The sequence below is a fragment of the Oryctolagus cuniculus genome, chromosome 17 (genome assembly GCF_964237555.1).
Source record: "Oryctolagus cuniculus chromosome 17, mOryCun1.1, whole genome shotgun sequence".
In the NCBI taxonomy this organism is placed as follows: Eukaryota; Metazoa; Chordata; class Mammalia; order Lagomorpha; family Leporidae; genus Oryctolagus; species Oryctolagus cuniculus.
In genome coordinates, this window is record NC_091448.1 from 42,076,838 (window position 1) to 42,095,488 (window position 18,651).

Sequence of the window (18,651 nt, forward strand, 5' to 3'; positions counted from 1 at the left end):
AGCAAAATCTCCAGGAATGATAGGTATGCCCATTGAAGATGGATGAAAAACACTGTCTTAGAGTGCACCATTACCACTTCATCAGCTCTCCACTGAGTCCTGTAGTTTATTTTTTTTATTTTTATTTTTTTGACAGGCAGAGTGGACAGTGAGAGAGAGAGACAGAGAGAAAGGTCTTCGTTTTGCCGTTGGTTCACCCTCCAATGGCCGCCGCGGTCGGCGCACCGCGCTAATCCGGTGGCAGGAGCCAGGAGCCAGGTGCTTTTCCTGGTCTCCCATGGGGTGCAGGGCCCAAGCACCTGGGCCATCCTCCACTGCACTCCCTGGCCACAGCAGAGAGCTGGCCTGGAAGAGGGGCAACCGGGACAGAATCCGGCGCTCCAACCGGGACTAGAACCCGGTGTGCCGGCGCCGCTAGGCGGAGGATTAGCCTAGTGAGCCGCGGCGCCGGCCTTGTAGTTTAATACAATAGTGTGTCTGCACTCAAGATCACTATGTTTGAAATATCATTCTTTTGTTAGAGAATTATATAAAGATGGTAGTGAATAATTGGCAGTCTCGAGCCAGTGCTTGTCCTAGCATGTCTTAACATCTAAGTGCCCATTTTTTGAATATGTTTTCCATAGTATTTTTAAATATATATATATACATATATATATATTTTTTCTTTTTTGACAGGCAGAGTGGACAGTGAGAGAGAGAGACAGAGAGAAAGGTCTTCCTTTTGCCGTTGGTTCACCCTCCAATGGCCGCCGCGGCCGGCGCACCGCGCTGATCTGATGGCAGGAGCCAGGTACTTCTCCTGGTCTCCCATGGGGTGCAGGGCCCAAGCACCTGGGCCATCCTCCACTGCACTCCCTGGCCACAGCAGAGAGCTGGCCTGGAAGAGGGGCAACCGGGACAGAATCCGGCACCCCAACCGGGACTAGAACCCGGTGTGCCGGCGCCGCAAGGCGGAGGATTAGCCTAGTGAGCCACGGCGCCGGCGCTAGTATTCTTGATACTCCTAATTTGTAATATAAAATTCTGGTAGGTCATTTTTCCCACAGGTTTTCGTTTGTTTTGTTTTGTTTTGGACTTATTTACTTGAAAGGAAGAGGCAGAGAAAGAGAGCTCTTCCACCTGTTGGTTCACTCCCCAGATGACTGCAATGGATGAAGCTGGGCCAGTCTGAAGCCAGGAGGCAGGAGGCAGGAGCCAGGAGCCAGGAGCTTCTTCCAGGTCTCCCACATAGGTGCAGGCGCCCAAGGACTTAGGCCATCCTCTGCTGCTTTCCCAGGCCATAGCAGAGAGCTGGATCTGAAGTAGAGCAGCCAGGACTCGAATCAGCATCCATATGGGATGCCAGTGCCACAGGCAGTAGCTGTATCCCCTATGACACAGCACTGGCTCTCTCCCACAGGATTTGAAAATACGTGGCACACCGAAGTCTCAGACAGTATTGAACTAAGTGAAGAAAAAAAGTTTCAAAAAACCAAGACAGGAAGTCTTAGCTGAGCAAAGGAAAGAAAGCTATTAATGCCCCTTTTATCTCCCACTTCCCCTGCTGTTACCCGTTTTCAAAACAGTGCAAAATCTCTTTGAATGTAATTTGTTACGGCTAAATGTTCTAGGCTAATTAAAAATTTTTTTTATCCTAAGGAAAGGTTAAATGTAGATCTAGGGAAATTCAGGAAGAAATGAAATACTTTAAGAATAACCTATAGTTCCACTACTTACAGACAGCTGCAGCTCACGTTGCTGCGTCCTATGCATCCTATGCAGAAGTCAGAGACTGCTGTGTATGCAGCTTTGTATCTAAGTTTTCTCCTGGTTAGTATTATACACATTTATCAAGAACATGTGGGCATACCTTTTTTAAAATTAATACGTAATTGTACATGTTTATGAACAATTTATGATATTTTGTTATGTATATACAATGTGTACTGATGAAATAAAACTAATTAGCATTTTTTTTCTTTGAAAGGCAGAGTGACAGAGAGAGAGAAAGAGAAAGAAAGAGAGGGAAGGAGTTCCTCCTTCTACTAGTTCACTCCCCAAGCGGCTGCAGTGGCTAGGGCTAGGCCAGACTGGAGCTAGGAGCTGGGAGCTTCCTTCAGGTCTCCCACGTGGATGCAGGGGCCCAAGTACTTGGACCATCCTCTGCTGCTTACCCAGGCACAATAACAGGAAGCTGGATCAGAAGTGGAATAGGTGGCTGCTTAACCTGCTGTGCCACAATGCTGGCTCTGGTAATTAGCATTGTAAATCTCATCATTTCTTTGTGTTTGGAGACTTTAAGCTATGCTTTCAAGTTCTTCATAAAATATAATAGTTATTGTGAAATATAGTCACTCTATTTATTTAGGTACAGAGAGAGAGAGTATGCACACATATCTGATGGCTCACTCCTTAAATGCCCTCAGTGGCAGGACGTGGGCTGGTTCAGGCCAGAAGCCTGGAACTGAAAACTAAATCTAGATAGCCCAGTGGGTGAAAGGAACCGAATTACTTGAGCCATCACCTCTCCCTCCATGGTGTGTATTAGCAGAAAGCTGAAATTGGGAGTTGAGCAGGAATCACACCCAGGAACTCTGATACAGGATGCAGGCGTCTTAACCACTAGGCCAAACATTTACCCCGGGCTAATTTTTAATGCAGAGGTGAAGAGTCTACTATATGGAGTCTCATAGAGTAGTGAACTGTAATATAATGACTCAAACTCTGGAAGCAAAACAGAGTAAGTGCAACCAAGGAGGAGAAAAAACCAGACATGAATTTGTGTGCAAGATGTATTTGCAGGGCCGGTGTTATGTAACGGGGTAAGTTGTCGCCTGCAACGCTGGCATCACTTACGAGGCTGATTCCAGTCCCAGCTGCTCCACTTCCCATCCAGCTCCCCACTAACGTGCCTGGGAAAGCAGAGGAAGGTGGCCCAAGTCCCTAAGGCCCTGCACCTGTATGGGAGACTGGGATGAAGCTCCTGGCTCCCGGTTTTGGCCTGGCCCAGTCCAGGTTGATGGGCCCATTTGGGGAGTGAACCAGTGGATGGAAAATCTCTCTTTCTCTCTGTAACTCTTTCAAATAAATAAATAAGTAAGTAAATAAAGTATTTGCACACATATTTACATGACTTTTCAGTCATCTTTTTACACATAAGTCTTCATATGTTGTCTTTATTTTTTAAATTCTTGTTTATTCATTTTTATTTATTCAGGCTGAAGCCAGGAGCCCAGAACTCAATCCTGGTCTTCCAGGTGGGTGGGCAGGCAACCAAGTATTTGAGTCATCACTTTCTACCTCCCAGAGCAGGAAGCTAGAAGAATCAGAAGCAAAGCCAGACTCAAACTCAGGTGGTGTCAACCCACTGTGCCAAATACCCTCTCCAACATGCACCTTGTCTTTTTTTTTTTTTTAAGATTTTTTATTTATTTATTTGACAGGTAGAGTTACAGACAGTGAGAGGGAGAGACAGAGAGAAAGGTCTTCCTTCCATTGGTTCACCCCCAAAATGGCCTCTACAGCCGGAGCTACGCTGATCCGAAGCCAGGAGCCAGGTGCTTCTTCCTGGTCTCCCACGTTGGTGCAGGCGCCCAAGCACTTGGGCCATCCTCTACTGCCTTTCCGGGCCACAGCAGAGAGCTGGACTGGAAGAGGAGCAACCGGGACTAGAACCCGGGGCCATATGGGATTCTGGTGCCGCAGGTGGAGGGTTAACCAAGTGAGCCATGGCACTGGCCCATGCACCTTGTCTTTAGATGTGTCAGTCTGCATGCTGTTGGCTGAGTCTAAAACTCAATTGAAATACAAGTTGAGAAGAATTGTAACAAGCACTCTGAGTCAGTAATATGAAATTAATATTTTTTATTTATTTTTTCCTTTTTTTTTTTTTTGACAGGCAGAGTGGACAGTGAGAGAGACAGAGAGAAAGGTCTTCCTTTGCCGTTGGTTCACCCTCCAATGGCTGCCGTGGCTGGCGCGCTGCGGCCGGCACACCGCGCTGATCCAATGGCAGGAGCCAGGTACTTATCCTGGTCTCCCATGGGGTTCAGGGCCCAAGCACTTGAGCCATCCTCCACTGCACTCCCGGGCCACAGCAGAGAGCTGGCCTGGAAGAGGGGCAACCGGGACAGAATCCGGTGCCCCGACCGGGACTAGAACCCGGTGTGCCAGTGCCGCAAGGTGGGGGATTAGCCTAGTGAGCTGCGGCGCCCGCCTGAAATTAAGTAATATTAAAGTATGCAAATAACACAAAAGTACATTTCTAAGGATTTTTTCCAATGTAGATTATAATATGAATATGATTTTGTTGGAGAAGTAGAATGTAGACAGCCTTTTTTTTTAGGACTGTCAGTGAATTATTAATATTTGAAATTGTTTTACTGGTCTCTATAAGCCATGAGATCTTGAGAAACTTAACTGTCCTGCTCTATGGTTTCCTTATCTATACAATGAGGACAGGTATTAGTATCTACTATACCTGGCCAATGTGGGGATTAATGTGAGAAATGTGTTTAAAATGCTTAGCAAAATACCTGGGACAGCAGCTAGTGTTGTGGTGTAGTTGGTTAAGCCTCTGCCTGTGATGCCAGCATCTCATATGGGCACCAGTTCAAGACCTACTTCCTCCACTTCTGATCCAGCTCCTTGCTAATGCAGCTGGGAAAGGAGCAGAAGATGGCACCAAGTGCTTGGGCCTCTGTACCCCTGTAGAAGAGCTGGGAAAAGTTCCTGGCTCCTGACTTTGGCCTGGCCCAGCCCTGACCTTTGCAACCATTTAGGGAGTGAACCAGCGGGTGCAAGATTCTTTCTCTGTTTCTCTTTCTCTCTGTCTCTCCTCCTCTCTCTGTAACTCTGCCTTTCAAATAAATAAAAAATAAATTCTAAAAAACAAAATGCCTTGGCTATAGGGACTTCTTAATATTTATTACTCATATTGATAAAATGACTAAATAATCCTTTTTTTTTTTTTAAGATTTATTTTTATTTATTTGAAAGGCAAAGTTACAGAGAGGCAGAGTTGGAGAGAGAGAGGTCTCTCATCCACTGGTTCTCTCCCCAAATGGCTGCAATAGCTGGAGCTGGACTGATTCAAAGCCAGGATCCAGGACCTTCTTCCTGGTCTCCCACGTGGGTGCAGGGGCCCAAAGACCTGGGCCATCTTCTACCGCTTTCCCAGGCCACAGCAGAGAGCTGGATCGGAGGTAGAGCAGCTGGGACTCAAACTGGCGCCCATATGGGATGCTGTCATTGAAGGCAGTGGTTTTACCCGCTATGCCACAGCACCGGCCCCAATAATCCTGTTCTTTTTTTTTGACAGGCAGAGTGGACAGTGAGAGAGACAGAGAGAAAGGTCTTCCTTTGCCGTTGGTTCACCCTCCAATGGCCGCCGCGGCCGGCGCTCTGCAGCTGGTGCACCGCGCTGATCCGATGGCAGGAGCCAGGAGCCAGGTGCTTTTCCTGGTCTCCCATGGGGTGCAGGGCCCAAGCACCTGGGCCATCCTCCACTGCACTCCCTGGCCACAGCAGAGAGCTGGCCTGGAAGAGGGGCAACCGGGACAGAATCCGGTGCCCCAACCGGGACTAGAACCCGGTGTGCCGGCGCCACAAGGCGGAGGATTAGCCTAGTGAGCCGCGGTGCCGGCCAATAATCCTGTTCTTAAAAAAAAAAAAGTAGGTGACATTCCCTACTTTTCTAACTGGAAACTTACTCTGTTAAATATTTATTTGGAGGCCCAAGTTGAGCTGCTACCTTCAACACTGGCATCCCATATGGGACCAATTCAAATCCCAGCTGCTCCACTTCCGATTCAGCTCCCTGTTAATGTGCCTGGGAAAGCAGAGAAGGATGACCGAAGTGCTTGGACCCCTGCAACCTATGTGGGAGACCTGGATGAAGCTCCTGGCTTTGTCCTGGCCCAACCTGAGCTGTTGTAGCCATTTGGGAAGTGAATAAACAGATGGAAGATCTCTCCCTAGCTCTCCCTCTGTCTCTGTAACTCTGCCTTTCAAATAAATAAAATACATCTTTTCAAAAAATTTATTTATTTGAAAGAGTGACAGAGGGAGGGGGACACAAAGAGATTTTTCATCAGTTGGTTCATTCCCCAAATGCCCTCAATAGACAGGTCTGGTTCAAGCTGAAACCAGGAGCCCCAAACTCCATCTGAATCAGCCATGTGGATGGCAAAAACCCAAGTATTTGGGCCATCCTCCACTGCCTTTCTAGGTGCATTAGCAGGAAGCAGCACAGGAAGTGGAGCAGCTGAGACTTGAACCAGCACTTGGATATGGGAGGCTTGCATAACAAGTGGCAGCTTACGCTGCTGTGGCACAGTGCTGGCCCTACGCAGTGATCCTACTCAACCCAGCAGGATGCCCTCTCTGAGCTCTAATGGCAGATTGTAGCTGTTCCACTTAGTAGGAACTTAATGCATTTATTTATAGTTCCTTGTGTGTGCTGGTGTCTCCTAATTGAGGCCAGTTCCAGACTTCATTCAAAGGCTTAAACCCCAATTCCTGGCACATACTAGACCTCAATAAATGGGGAGTGAATGCCTTTAAGAATGTTGTAGATGTGGGGCTGGTGCTGTGGCACAGTGGGTTGAAGCCCCAGCTTGTGGCGCTGGCATCCCATATAGGCGCCAGTTCAGGTCCCGGCTGTTCTACTTCCATTCCAGCTCCCTGCTGATGTGCCTGGGAAAGCAACAGAGGATGACCTAGGTCCATGGGTCCCTGCACCCATGTGGGAGACCTGGAAGAGGCTCTTGGTTTCAAATTAACTCAGCTGTGGCCATTGGGGCCGTTTAGGGAGTAAACTAGTGGATGGAGGACCACTCTGTCTCTACCCCTGTCTGTGGCTCTTTCAAGTAAATAAAATAAATCTTAAAACAACAAAACAGAATGTTATGGATGTAATTTAGTGGACTTATTTTAATTGCTTGTGGTCTTGATTGTATAAACCCTCTTCATTAAAGTGGGTAATAAAGAAATAAATATTTGTTTTATGATATGGTTTTGTTATCTGTTAGTACATAATAAACTATACTAAAGCTTAAAGGCTTAAAAGCAATCATTTATTTGCTTTGTATTCTGGAGGTTGTCCTGGGCTCATTTAGGCGTTTTCCTGGTTTTGCTTAGTAAGACTCTTTGTGGTTAAGGTCACATGGCAGCTGAGGCTGGAATGTCCAGGACATAATTTTGACTTATATGCTTGGAGTCCTGGTGTTAGCCACACTCAATTGAACTGCTCGGCTTCAATGCCAGTCTCTCTTCCTTCCTCTGTTTACCCCTCCCTCCCTCTCTTCTTTCTTCTTGTTCTTCCCTTCTAGTTACCCCTGTCTACCAAGGGAGCTGTACTTCTTTTGTGGTTACTTGGGGCATCCAAAAACGCAGAGGCAGATGTGTCCTGTCTTCTTAAGATTGAGGTTTGGGGGCCCATATTATGGTGTAGCAGGTAAAGCCACTGTCTGTGGTGCTGGTTCAAGTCTTGGCTGTTCTACTTCCAGTCCAGCTCCCTGCTAACGTGCCTGGGAAAGCAGGGGAAGATGACCCAAGTCCTTGGGCCCCTGCCACCCATGTGGGAAACCTGAAAGAAGCTCCTGGTTTCTGACTTCAGACTGGCCCCTGCTCTGGCCATTGAGACCATTTGGGGAGTGAATCAACAGATGGAAGATTCTCTCTCTCCTCCCCCCCCTTCCTCCCTCTTTCCTTCCCTCCCTTTTTCCTCCCTCCCTTTCTCCCACCCTCTCCCTCTCCCTGTCTCTGTGTGTAACTCCGCCTTATCTGTGCTGTTTAAAAAAAATAAAAAGAAGAAAAAAAGATTTAGGTCTGGAACTGGCTCAGCATCGGTTTCACTGTTCTGCTGCCTGCATGTGGCTGACCACATTGCTAGTCACAGTCCCGACCCATAGCATAGAGGAGAGAACTGTATCAGGCCCTGAGTCCCAGAAGGTGTTCTTTCTGTTTCATTGGGACCACTGACATTAACAGACTAACAAATCATATAATATGCATATGCTTTTCCTTTTTGAAAGTTTTCAAATCATATAATACACATAGACTTTTTCCAGCTTCTGGAGAGACAGAATGCAGCAGTGCTTCTGAGTCTGTACTTGAGTCAGGTTGAACTTAGATTTTCTGCCATGTCACTAAGTTTGTGATGTGGGCAGGGTTCCCTCTCTCACTCTCGTGTGTAACTCATCTACGGATACTTTCTTCACCGGAGTTGTGTAGAGTTTAAATGAAAGATGGGTCTAAGTAGGTGATGCACAGTAGGTGTTCAGTAGATGATAGCTGAGGCTGTATTGGTATCGACTGATGTCTTGGAGTGAGAGCAAAGAAAAATGGTGTAATGCATTTAATGTGAACTGAGGAGAAATATTGTGGTTAGCTTCTTCAGTATAAGTTGCTTGTTTTTTTTAAAGATTTATTTATTTGAAAGAGTAACACCGAGAGAAGGAGAGGCAGAGAGAGAGAGAGGTCTTCCATCCATTGGTTCACTCCCCAATAGGCCACAATGGCTGGCGCTGGGCCGATCAGGAACTAGGAGCTTCTTCCAGGTCTCCCATATGTTGCAGGGGCCCAACGACTTGGCCATCTTGTACTGCTTTCCCAGGCCATAGCAGAGAGCTGGATTGGAAGTGGAGCAGCCGGGACTTGAACCAGCACCCTGCAGGCAGCGGCTTTACCTGCTACGCCACAGCGCTGGCCCCTGTTTGATTTTTTTTTTTTTTTTTTTTTTTTTTTTTTTAAACAGGCAGAGTGGATAGTGAGAGAGAGAGACAGAGAGAAAGGTCTTCCTTTTTGCTGTTGGTTCACCCTCCAATGGCCGCCATGGCTGGCGCGCTGTGGCCGGCGCACCGCGCTGATCCGAACGCAGGAGCCAGGTGCTTCTCCTGGTCGCCCATGGGGTGCAGGGCCCAAGCACTTGGGCCATCCTCCACTGCCTTCCCGGGCCACAGCAGAGAGCTGGCCTGGAAGAGGGGCAACCGGGAAAGAATCCGGCGCCCCGACTGGGACTAGAACCCAGTGTGCTGGTGCCGCTAGGTGGAGGATTGGCCTGTTGAGCCGCGGCGCCTGCCACCTGTTTGAATTTTTGAAGAGGTTATTTATTTATTTCAAAGGCAGAGTGGCAGAGAGGAGGTTTGGAGGGGGTGTCTTACACTGGTTCATTCTCCAAATGACCACAACAACAGGGGCTGGGCCAGGCTGAAGCCAGAAACCAGAAATTCCATCTGAATCTTTGATGTGGATGACAGCAACTCAAGTGCTTGAGGCATTATTCCCTGCTTCCCAGGCATACAAATAGGATTAGAAATGGAGCAACTGGGACTCGAACTAACACTCAGTGTGACTGGCATTGTGGCACAGCAGTGTTAAGCCGCCATCTGCAACACCAGCATACTATATGAGTGAAAATTTGAGTCCCGGCTGCTCCACTTCCAATCCAGCTCCCTGTTTATGCACCTGGGAGAGCAGTGGAGGATGGTCCAAGTGCTTGGGCCCCTGCACCCATGTGGGAGACCCAGATGAAGCTCCTGGCTTCAGCCTGGTCCAGCCATGACCATTGCAGCCATTCTGGGAGTAAACCAGCAGATGGAAGATCTCTCTCTCTCTCTCTTTCTCTCTGTAACTCTGCCTTTCAAACAAAAATAATAAATAAAAAACAAAAACAAAAAACAAGAAACAAAACTAGCACTCAGACACGGGATGTGGAGTCCCAAGCAGCAGCTTAACCTGCTGTACCACAATATTTACTCCACTTGTTTGATGCCTTTACTTAATCTTTTTTTAAAAAAAGATTTATTTATTTATTTGAAAGTAAGAGTTACACAGAGAGAGAAGGAGAAATAGAGAGAGGTCTTCCATTCGTTGGTTCACACTGCAGATGGCCGCAATGGCCGGAGCTGCGCCGATCTGAAGCCAGGAGCCAGGAGCTTCTTCCCGGTCTCCCACGTGGGTGCAGGGGCCCAAGGACCTGGGCCATCTTCCACTGTTTTCCCAGGCCATAGCAGAGAGTTGGAGCAGCTGGGATTCCAACAGGCGCCCATATGGGATGCTAGCGATGAGGGCCGGGTCTTTCACCCTCTGCACCACAGCGCCAGCTCCTCATCTTTTATTTTTAATCATTATGTTCTTTTTAGCTGATGGTTTTTAATGCCAGTTTCTTAATTTTAAGTTAGTTTTAGTTTTTCATTGGCAAAGCAGTTAGAAAAAGCAATATTTTTTTTAAATAAGTCATCCGGTTATGATTTGAAGGGCAGAATTAGAGAGAGAGATCTTCCATCTATTGGTTTACTCTTCAAATAGCTGCAACTTCTGGGGCTGGGCAAGGCTGTAGCCATTAGCCTGAAACTCCATTTAGTTCTCCCATGTGGGTAGCAGGGACCCAAGCACTTGGACCATCTTCCACTGCTTTCCAGCGTTCATTAGCAGGGAGCTGGATAGGAAGTGGAGCAGCAGGAACTTGAATCAGTGCCCATATAGGATGCTGGCATCAGTGTTACAGTTCCTGGCTTAACCCACTGCACCACAGTGCTGTCCTTTGAACCTGGAAGATAATTCTTTTCTTCTCTATTAAGTCATATGATGTGTGTTTTATAGATAGTGGAGATACCTGTCAGTTTTCTAACGTTTAGTATATGTTAATATAGCAATTATATATTTATAATTATACTACTTAAGCTACTTAAGACCAGAAATGTATTAAACCAAGTTCTACATAGCTTTTGGGACTTTTTAGCATCTAAAAACTCTGGAGGAGAATGTCAGTCATGTTGTTTTGGATGCTTGTAAATCTTCCCTAGGTTTTTGTGTAGCTTAGTATTGATGGGTGACTTGATGATGTTTTGGCATTCTGTGAGCTCATCACCATATTAAAACCTTTAAAAGAGTTACTTAGGGGTTAGATTCAGCTATGATGGAAACTTTGTAAGTAAATTTTAATTGTCTTTTACACTGGAAGTTATAGTGGAGAATTCGCTCTGAATATTGTTAACATAGTGTATGTTACATTTCCTTTGTGGGACCTTTACTTGTCTCACTTGTGTTGTCTTAAACCTATTTTGTTGGAAACCCACAGAACTATTTTTGCTTTGCGTGGCTAGCCAGCCTCTGGGCTGATTGGCTGTCCACCACCAGGGCAAGAAACCATGTTGTTGCAGCAAGTGTCTTCAGCCAGTGGGTAATTTACAGGTTTGCCTGGGACTCTTTAAAATACGATTTGTAAGTACTAGACACCTCGGTATGGTAGAGTAGAAAGAGCATGACTTTTGGAGTAGACTGTTTTGGGCACTGTGAAGCCTTGCTAAGTTGTTTGGCTTCTTCCAGCCTCACTATGAACCCTACATAGTCACCTCTCAAAACTGTGAAGAGTTAATGGGTTGGTGGTGACCACTGATACCACGTCAGATAAGAAGAAATTCACTCAGCAGTAAAGTCTGCACTTATTATTTATTTTTCTGGCTGTATGTCCATATAGCCTTTTTTTTTAATATTTATTCTTTGATTTCCATCTGCTTGAAAGGCAGAACAACAGAGAGGGGAGAGGAGGAAAAAGAGAGAGAGGTAGGGAGAGAGATATCTTCCATCTGCTGGTTTATTTCTCAAATGCCTGCAACAACTAAGGCTGAGCCAGAAGTGCCATCTGGGTATCCTACATGGGTGGTAGCAGCGCAAGTACTTGAGCCATCATTTACAACCTCCCAGGATGCATCAGCAGGAAGCTGGATCCTAATTGGAGTAGCCAGGATTTGAACTGGCACTCTGACATGAATGTGGATGTCTCAACTAGTAGTTTAACCTGCAGTACCACATGCTGGCCCCTATTTTATTTTATTTATTAGAGAGGCAGTGAAAGAAAGAGAGGAGGAACCTTCCAACTACTTGTTCACTCCCTAGATGTCCACAACATCTGGGGCTGAGAAAGGCCATAGTCAGGAGCCTGGGACTCAGTCCCTGTCTCCCACATGGTGGCGGAGACTCAAGTACTTCACCCATCACCTAAGGCCTTCCAGGCCATGCATTAGCAGGAAGCTGGAATTGGAACTGGAGGTAGATCTTGAACCCAGGGACTCTGCTGGGGAATGTGGGTGTTTCTAGTGGTGTCTTTTTTTTTTTTTTTTTTTTTTTTTTTTACAGGCAGAGTGGACAGTGAGAGAGAGAGAGACAGAGAGAAAGGTCTTCCTTTTGCTGTTGGTTCACCCTCCAATGGCCGCCCCGGCTGGCGCGCTGTGGCCTGCGCACCGTGCTGATCCGAAGGAAGGAGCCAGGTGCTTCTCCTGGTCTCCCATGGGGTGCAGGGCCCAAGCACTTGGGCCATCCTCCACTGCACTCCCTGGCCACAGCAGAGAGCTGGCCTGGAAGAGGGGCAACCGGGACAGAATCCGGCACCCCGACCGGGACTAGAACCCGGTGTGCCAGCGCCGCTAGGTGGAGGATTAGCCTATTGAGCTGCGGCGCCGTCCTAGTTGTGTCTTAACTGCTGTGCCAAATCCTCACTCCTGTATTTCAAAATTAGTTTTATTAAAGCCAAGAAAATGAACTTAATTAAGTACAGTATTGGTTTAAAAATGACTGAGCTTTAGGTTATGGACTACTTCTGGAAGAAGAAAATGACCCCAGGTAGTATCAAGTCTGAAAAGGCGGCGTTTGGGCTTCTGTGTAGAAGGGACCACATTTGCAGCAAGCATACAGGAGGTATGTGTAGAAGTGGTTTCTGCCTTACATAGTCCCCTTGCTGTTTTGTACTCACATACTTCCTTTTTTTCTGTGGTTCTGAAACAAAAACAAAACACAGACTCTGTGACTGCTGAAGGAGCTTTTGAATTCTTTCTAAAGAGGAAGCTGACTTTACCTAACCAGCGCACTTCCTGTGTATGTTACATCCGTTAAAGGGTGAGACAGGAGTAGGTGGTGTAGTGCTCGGCTGTAGAGTTTCCTCTTCGTAGTGGGGTTTGAAATGTGTTAAAGCGCTGTGACACAGGGTCTTCCTTTCGTCTGTTATCTGTAACGTGGGGACACATCACCTGGGTGTCGTGTACAAACAGCTTCTGCTTCAGTAGTCCTGGGTGGTGTCTGAGATTCGGGAATTCTAACTGTATCTCAGATGCCATCTGAACATCATAAGACATTATCTCCCTGGGTCTTTTTTTTTTTTTTTTTTTGGACAGGCAGAGTGGACAGTGAGAGAGAGAGACAGAGAGAAAGGTCTTCCTTTGCCGTTGGTTCACCCTCCAATGGCCGCCGCAGTCGGCGCGCTGCGGCCGGCGCACCGCGCTGATCCGATGGCAGGAGCCAGGAGCCAGGTGCTTTTCCTGGTCTCCCATGGGGTGCAGGGCCCAAGCACCTGGGCCATCCTCCACTGCACTCCCTGGCCACAGCAGAGGGCTGGCCTGGAAGAGGGGCAACCGGGACAGAATCCGGCGCCCCGACCGGGACTAGAACCCGGTGTGCCGGCGCCGCTAGGCGGAGGATTAGCCTAGTGAGCCGCGGCGCCGGCCCTCCCTGGGTCTTTTGAAAAGTCCTTTAAAACATATGTAGCTAACTTTATGTTTTTAAAAATGTGCTTTATCTTTCAATTCCAGTTTCTACAAATATTAATAAAAAATTTATTTACTTATTTGAGAGGCAGAGAGAAATAGACAGAGCCCTTCTGCTGGTTTATTCCCCAGATGCCTGCAGCAGCCAGGGCTGGGTCAGGTGAATGGAGGAGCCAGGAACTCCTTCCGGGTCTCCCACATGGGTGGCAGGAACCAGGGTACTTGGGCCATTGTCTGCTGCCTCGCAGGTGCATTAACAGGAAGTTGGAACAGAAATGGAGGCAGGCCTCATTCTCAGGCACTGCTAGAGGATGAGGGTGTCCCAAGTGGCCTCTTAACTCACTGTGCCATCGCACCTTTTATGTTTACATGGTTGTGAGCATTTCTGGGAGATAATGTTTTGCTTTTTAAATTTTTTTAAAAAGATTTATTTATTTATTTGGAAGGCAGAGTTACACAGAGGTAGAGGCAGAGAGAGAGGTCTTCTCTCTGCTGGTTCACTTCCCAAATGGCTGCAATGGCTGGAGCTGGGCCAATCTGAAGCCAGGAGCCAGGAGCTTCTTCTGAGTCTCCCATGTGGGTTCAGGGGACCAAGGAGTTGGGCCATCTTCTGCTGCTTTCCCAGGCCATAGCAGAGAGCTGGAACAGAAGTGGAGCAGCCAGGATTCATGTGGGATGCTGGCATTGCAGGCAGTGGCTCTACCCGCTGTGCCACAGCACCAGCCCTGACAAAATAAATTTTATTATCTGAATTGTTAGATACTATATAGACAACCTGTTCGTTTTCCAGATATGTGTGAGATATAAAGCTCTCCTGTCATCTTTTCTAACAGGACTCCTGGGCACTGTGAATTTAGGGCAGTGTTGCCCATGGGGTAGGCTGCAGAATTACGGGTGTGCTTGTGAAAAATGAGAACTCCATCCATAATCTCCTCCTACTCTGGAATCCAACTCTGCCTTCTGAGTTACAGCAAGCAGCTGACAGTTACTGCTGACAAGTCGTGGTTTGGATTTGAGAGAGTTTTGTTTTTTTGTTTTTGAAGATTTATTTTATTTATGTGAGAGGCAGAGTTATAGACAGAGAGGGGGAACAGGGGGAGAGAGGTTCGCCATCTACTGTTCACTCCCCAGATAGCCACAATGGCTGGGGCTGGGCTAAGCCAAAGCCAAGAGCTGGGAGCTTATCTGGGACTCCCATGTGGGTGCACTGTCCAAGGACTTGGGCCATCTTCCAATGCTTTCCAGGTACATTAGCAGGGAGCTGGATCAGAAGTAGAGCAGCTGGGACTTGAACTGACAACCAGAGAATTTTATTTTTAAAGATTTACTTATTGATTTATTTGAAAGGTAGAGTTACAGAGAGAGAGAGAGAGAGAGAGAGAGAGAATCTTCCATCTCCTCGGTCATGGGTCACTCCTCAAATGGCTGCAAAGGCCAGTTCTGGCCCAGGAGCCAGGAGCCAGGAGCTTCAGTTACGAAGGATGGGGCTTTTAGAATGGTAAGATGTTAGTCATATGGTACAGTTTCAGTTAAATAGGATGAGTCAATTCCAGAGATCTAACATACAAGGTACAGCAGTTGTTAATACTACATTGTAGGGGCTGGTGCTATGGAGTAGTGGACTAAGCCTCTGCCTGGGGTACTGGCATCCCACACGGGCACTAGTTCAAGTCCCGGCTACTCCTCTTCCACTCTAGCTCTCTGCTATGGCTGGGAAAGCAGTAGAAGATGGCCATAGTGCTTGGGCCCATGTGGGAGACCCGACAGAAGCTTCTGGCTCTTGGCTTTGGTTCGGCCCAGCTCCAGTCATTGCAGTCATTTGGGGAGTGAACCAGTGGATGGAAGACCTTTCTGTCTCTCCCTCTCTCTGTTTGTAGCCCTGCCTCTCAAATAAATAAGTAACATCTTAAAAAAAAAATACTCTATTGTGTGAGGCTGGTGCTGTGGTGCAGTAGGTTAATCCTCTGCCTGTGGCGCCGGCATCCCATATGAGCACCGATTCTAGTCCCGGGTGCTCTTCTAGAAAGAAGAGCTGGATGGAATCCAGCTCTCTGCTGTGGCCCGGGAGTGCAGTGGAGGATGGCCCAAGTGCTTGGGCCCTGCACCCGCATGGGAGACCTGGAGGAAGCACCTGGCTCCTGCCTTCGGATCAGCACAGCTCCAGCCGTAGCAGCCATTTAGGGGGTGAACCAACGGAAGGAAGATCTTTCTCTCTGTCTCTCCCTCTCACTGTCTATAACTCTACCTCTCAAATAAATAAATAAAAAATCTTTTAAAAAATACTCTATTGTATACTTGGAATTTGTTAAGTGTTCCGAACCACACATATTCAAGAATGCAACCATGTGAACAGATGGATATGTTAATTAGCTTGGCTGTAATAATTACTTCACTATGTGTAAGTGTGTCAAAATGTTTCTTATACCCTAACTATATATAATTTCAATTTAAAAGTTTAAAAATTATGTGGTGCCTTTTGGTTATTATTAATGGTACCTGTGGATTAAACTTTTCTACAGATATTGATTTTGAGTTTTTATGTTATTTTTCTTTTTAGATCAAAGAGAGTGCATCACAGACGAGGGATGTCCTCAGACAACATTTTAATGATTTAAAGGGAACCCTTGGGAAGCTCCTGGATGAGCGGCTGGTGACCCTGTTGCAAGAGGTGGATACCATTGAACAGGAGACCATTAAACCACTGGATGACTGCCAAAAGCTCATTGAGCATGGAGTTACCACTGCAGAGGACTTGGTCCGAGAAGGTGGGGGCCAGGGAGCCCAGTAAATGTGGTTCTTTCAGATGAAGCTTTGTTAATTTCTTTCTTTCTTTTTTTTTTTTTCTTTTTTTTTTTTTTTTTTTTGACAGGCAGAGTTAGTGAGAGAGAGAGACAGAGAGAAAGGTCTTCCTTCCTTTGGTTCACCCTCCCAGTGGCTGCTATGGCCCGCGTGCTACGCAGATCCCAAGCCAAGAGCCAGGTACTTCTCCTGGTCTCCCATGCAGGTGCAGGGCCCAAGCACTTGGGCCATCCTCCACTGCACTCCTGTGCCACAGCAGGGAGCTGGACTGGAAGAGGAGCAACAGGGACATAACAGGCGCCCCAACGAGGACTAGAACCTGGGGTGCCGGCGCCGCAGGCGGAGGATTAGCCAAGTGAGCCACGACGCTGGCCAGCTTTGTTAATTTCTTAGGTTGCCATCAAGTTTCTTGCCATCTATGGGGTGCTTAGAATGTGACCACTATGGGTTAGTTTATAGTATGGATAATGGCAGGTATACAGTGACAGATCCTAGGGTAAATGCATTATTAGTGTTCATTATAATCATTTACAAAACACAAAGGAGTAAGAGATTTTTCTCAAGTTATTCCATGATGATAGTATCTGATTCATTGTTGACAGAATGATTTTAAGGTCATTTTGAGTCTGTTTAAAATATATGTTTATCTCACAGTGTTCATGGTTCATAGAATTTAATGCCATCGTTCCTTTCAGAAGGTTAAAAAATGTAATTGACGTCAGTTCTGAAATTGTAGTTGTTAGATTTTCCTGTTTTTAGCTTGCGATATTAATTAAGTCATGTGTAGATCTTGCTTGTTGCTTTCTTGCACATATACCTTCCTTCAGCATTTTTTTTAAAGATTTATTAATTTATTTGAAAGAGTTACACAGAGAGAGGAATAGATAGAGAGACAGAGAGATCTTCCATCTGCTGGTTCACACCCTTAGTGGCTGCAATGGCCTGGGCTGGGCCAGGCCAAAACCAGGATTCAGGAGCTTCTTCTGGATCTCCCATGTGGGTGTAGAGGCTCAAGCACTTTAGCTATCCTCTGCTGCTTTCCCAGGTGCATTAGCAGGGAGCTGGATCAGAAGTGGGACAGCCTGGTCTGGAACTGGTTCCCATATGGCATGCTGGCATTGCATGCAGCGGCTTTACCCAGTACTTCAGGATGCTGACTCCCCCTTCAACTTTTATTTATTTTTTTTAAGATTTATTTATTTATTTGAAAGGCAGAGTTACAGATAGAAGGGGAGACAGAGAGATCTTTGAGTTGCTGGTTTACTCCCTAAATGGCCGGAGTGGCTGGGTCTGAGCCAGGCCAAACCCAGGAGCCAGGAGCTTCATCTGGGTCTCTCACCTGGGTGGCAGGGGTCCAAGTACTTGGGCCACCATTCACTGCTTTCCCAAGTGCATTAGAAGGGAGCTGGATAGGAAATGAAGCAGCCGGAACTCAAACCAACTCCCATGTGGGATCCCGGCCCCCAACGTTGGTTTTTCTTAAGTCCAGTTTGGGGTTCATGCTCAGCAGGGGAGACATATAAGCCAAGAAAGATGTAACAACTTCTGGGAACACAGAGGAGGAAGTGTTTCACTCTGTCTGGAGAAGTGCTGATAGCTTCCTGTAGGAGGAATTCCACAGGGGCTCAAAGAAATTCCTGAGGTAGACAGGAAAAAGAGGGGGTAACAGCGTCATTCCAAGCGGAGGTCACAGCGTGTGTGGAGTGAATGGCATGTTTAAGGATCTAGTGAAGTAGCTGAAGTTGCACGCTTCCTGAATCATATCTGCATTTTTTACAAATGAGCCTGTCTGCACTTTGGAAACTATGTTTTCCATTGTGAGGCTGGGAGCATGAAACACTGATTTGAAACTTGCAGCCATAGTCCGCTTAGGAAATGGTAAAGGCAGTGGCCACTGGAGATGAGGCAGGCTAGCTTTGAGAGATTTTTCAGAGGTAGAATTATTGATGATTTTACTGGTGGCTGACTTTATTTGAATTATTTTTAATTGATATTTATTAATTACATATTTACAGAGTATGGCTGATTATTGGTGATCCCCTCATTAAGGATGTATGAGAAAAGGAGGGCTTTGAGATGACCAAAACCAATGTTGTTTTATGAATGGGTGTGAAGTGGTGCTGTTTCCTAAGATAGGAAACCGAGGTGGGGAGGCTTTCGTGGGTGGTTAGGCGCTTGGTTTTGGTGATGTTGAGTTTGAGGTGTTTAAGATGGAAACATGGATATGAGAAAGAGAAATCATGCCTGGAGATGTCAGTATGCAGTGAATGGCATGTGCATCAAATCTGAATCCATGAATGAAGAGAATCATGAGGGTGCCATGTAATGT

General features: G+C 46.7%; 1 protein-coding gene across 1 annotated transcript in view; it reads left to right on the forward strand.

Moving 5' to 3' along the window:
• The window catches only part of CRLF3 (cytokine receptor like factor 3), a 46,406-nt gene that overhangs the window by 7,320 nt on the left and 20,435 nt on the right, over positions 1-18,651 (forward strand). The window contains exon 2 of the mRNA XM_017349132.3: positions 16,081-16,288. Coding sequence (XP_017204621.3) covers positions 16,081-16,288 — 208 coding nt within the window. The remainder of the gene's footprint in view (positions 1-16,080; positions 16,289-18,651) is intronic.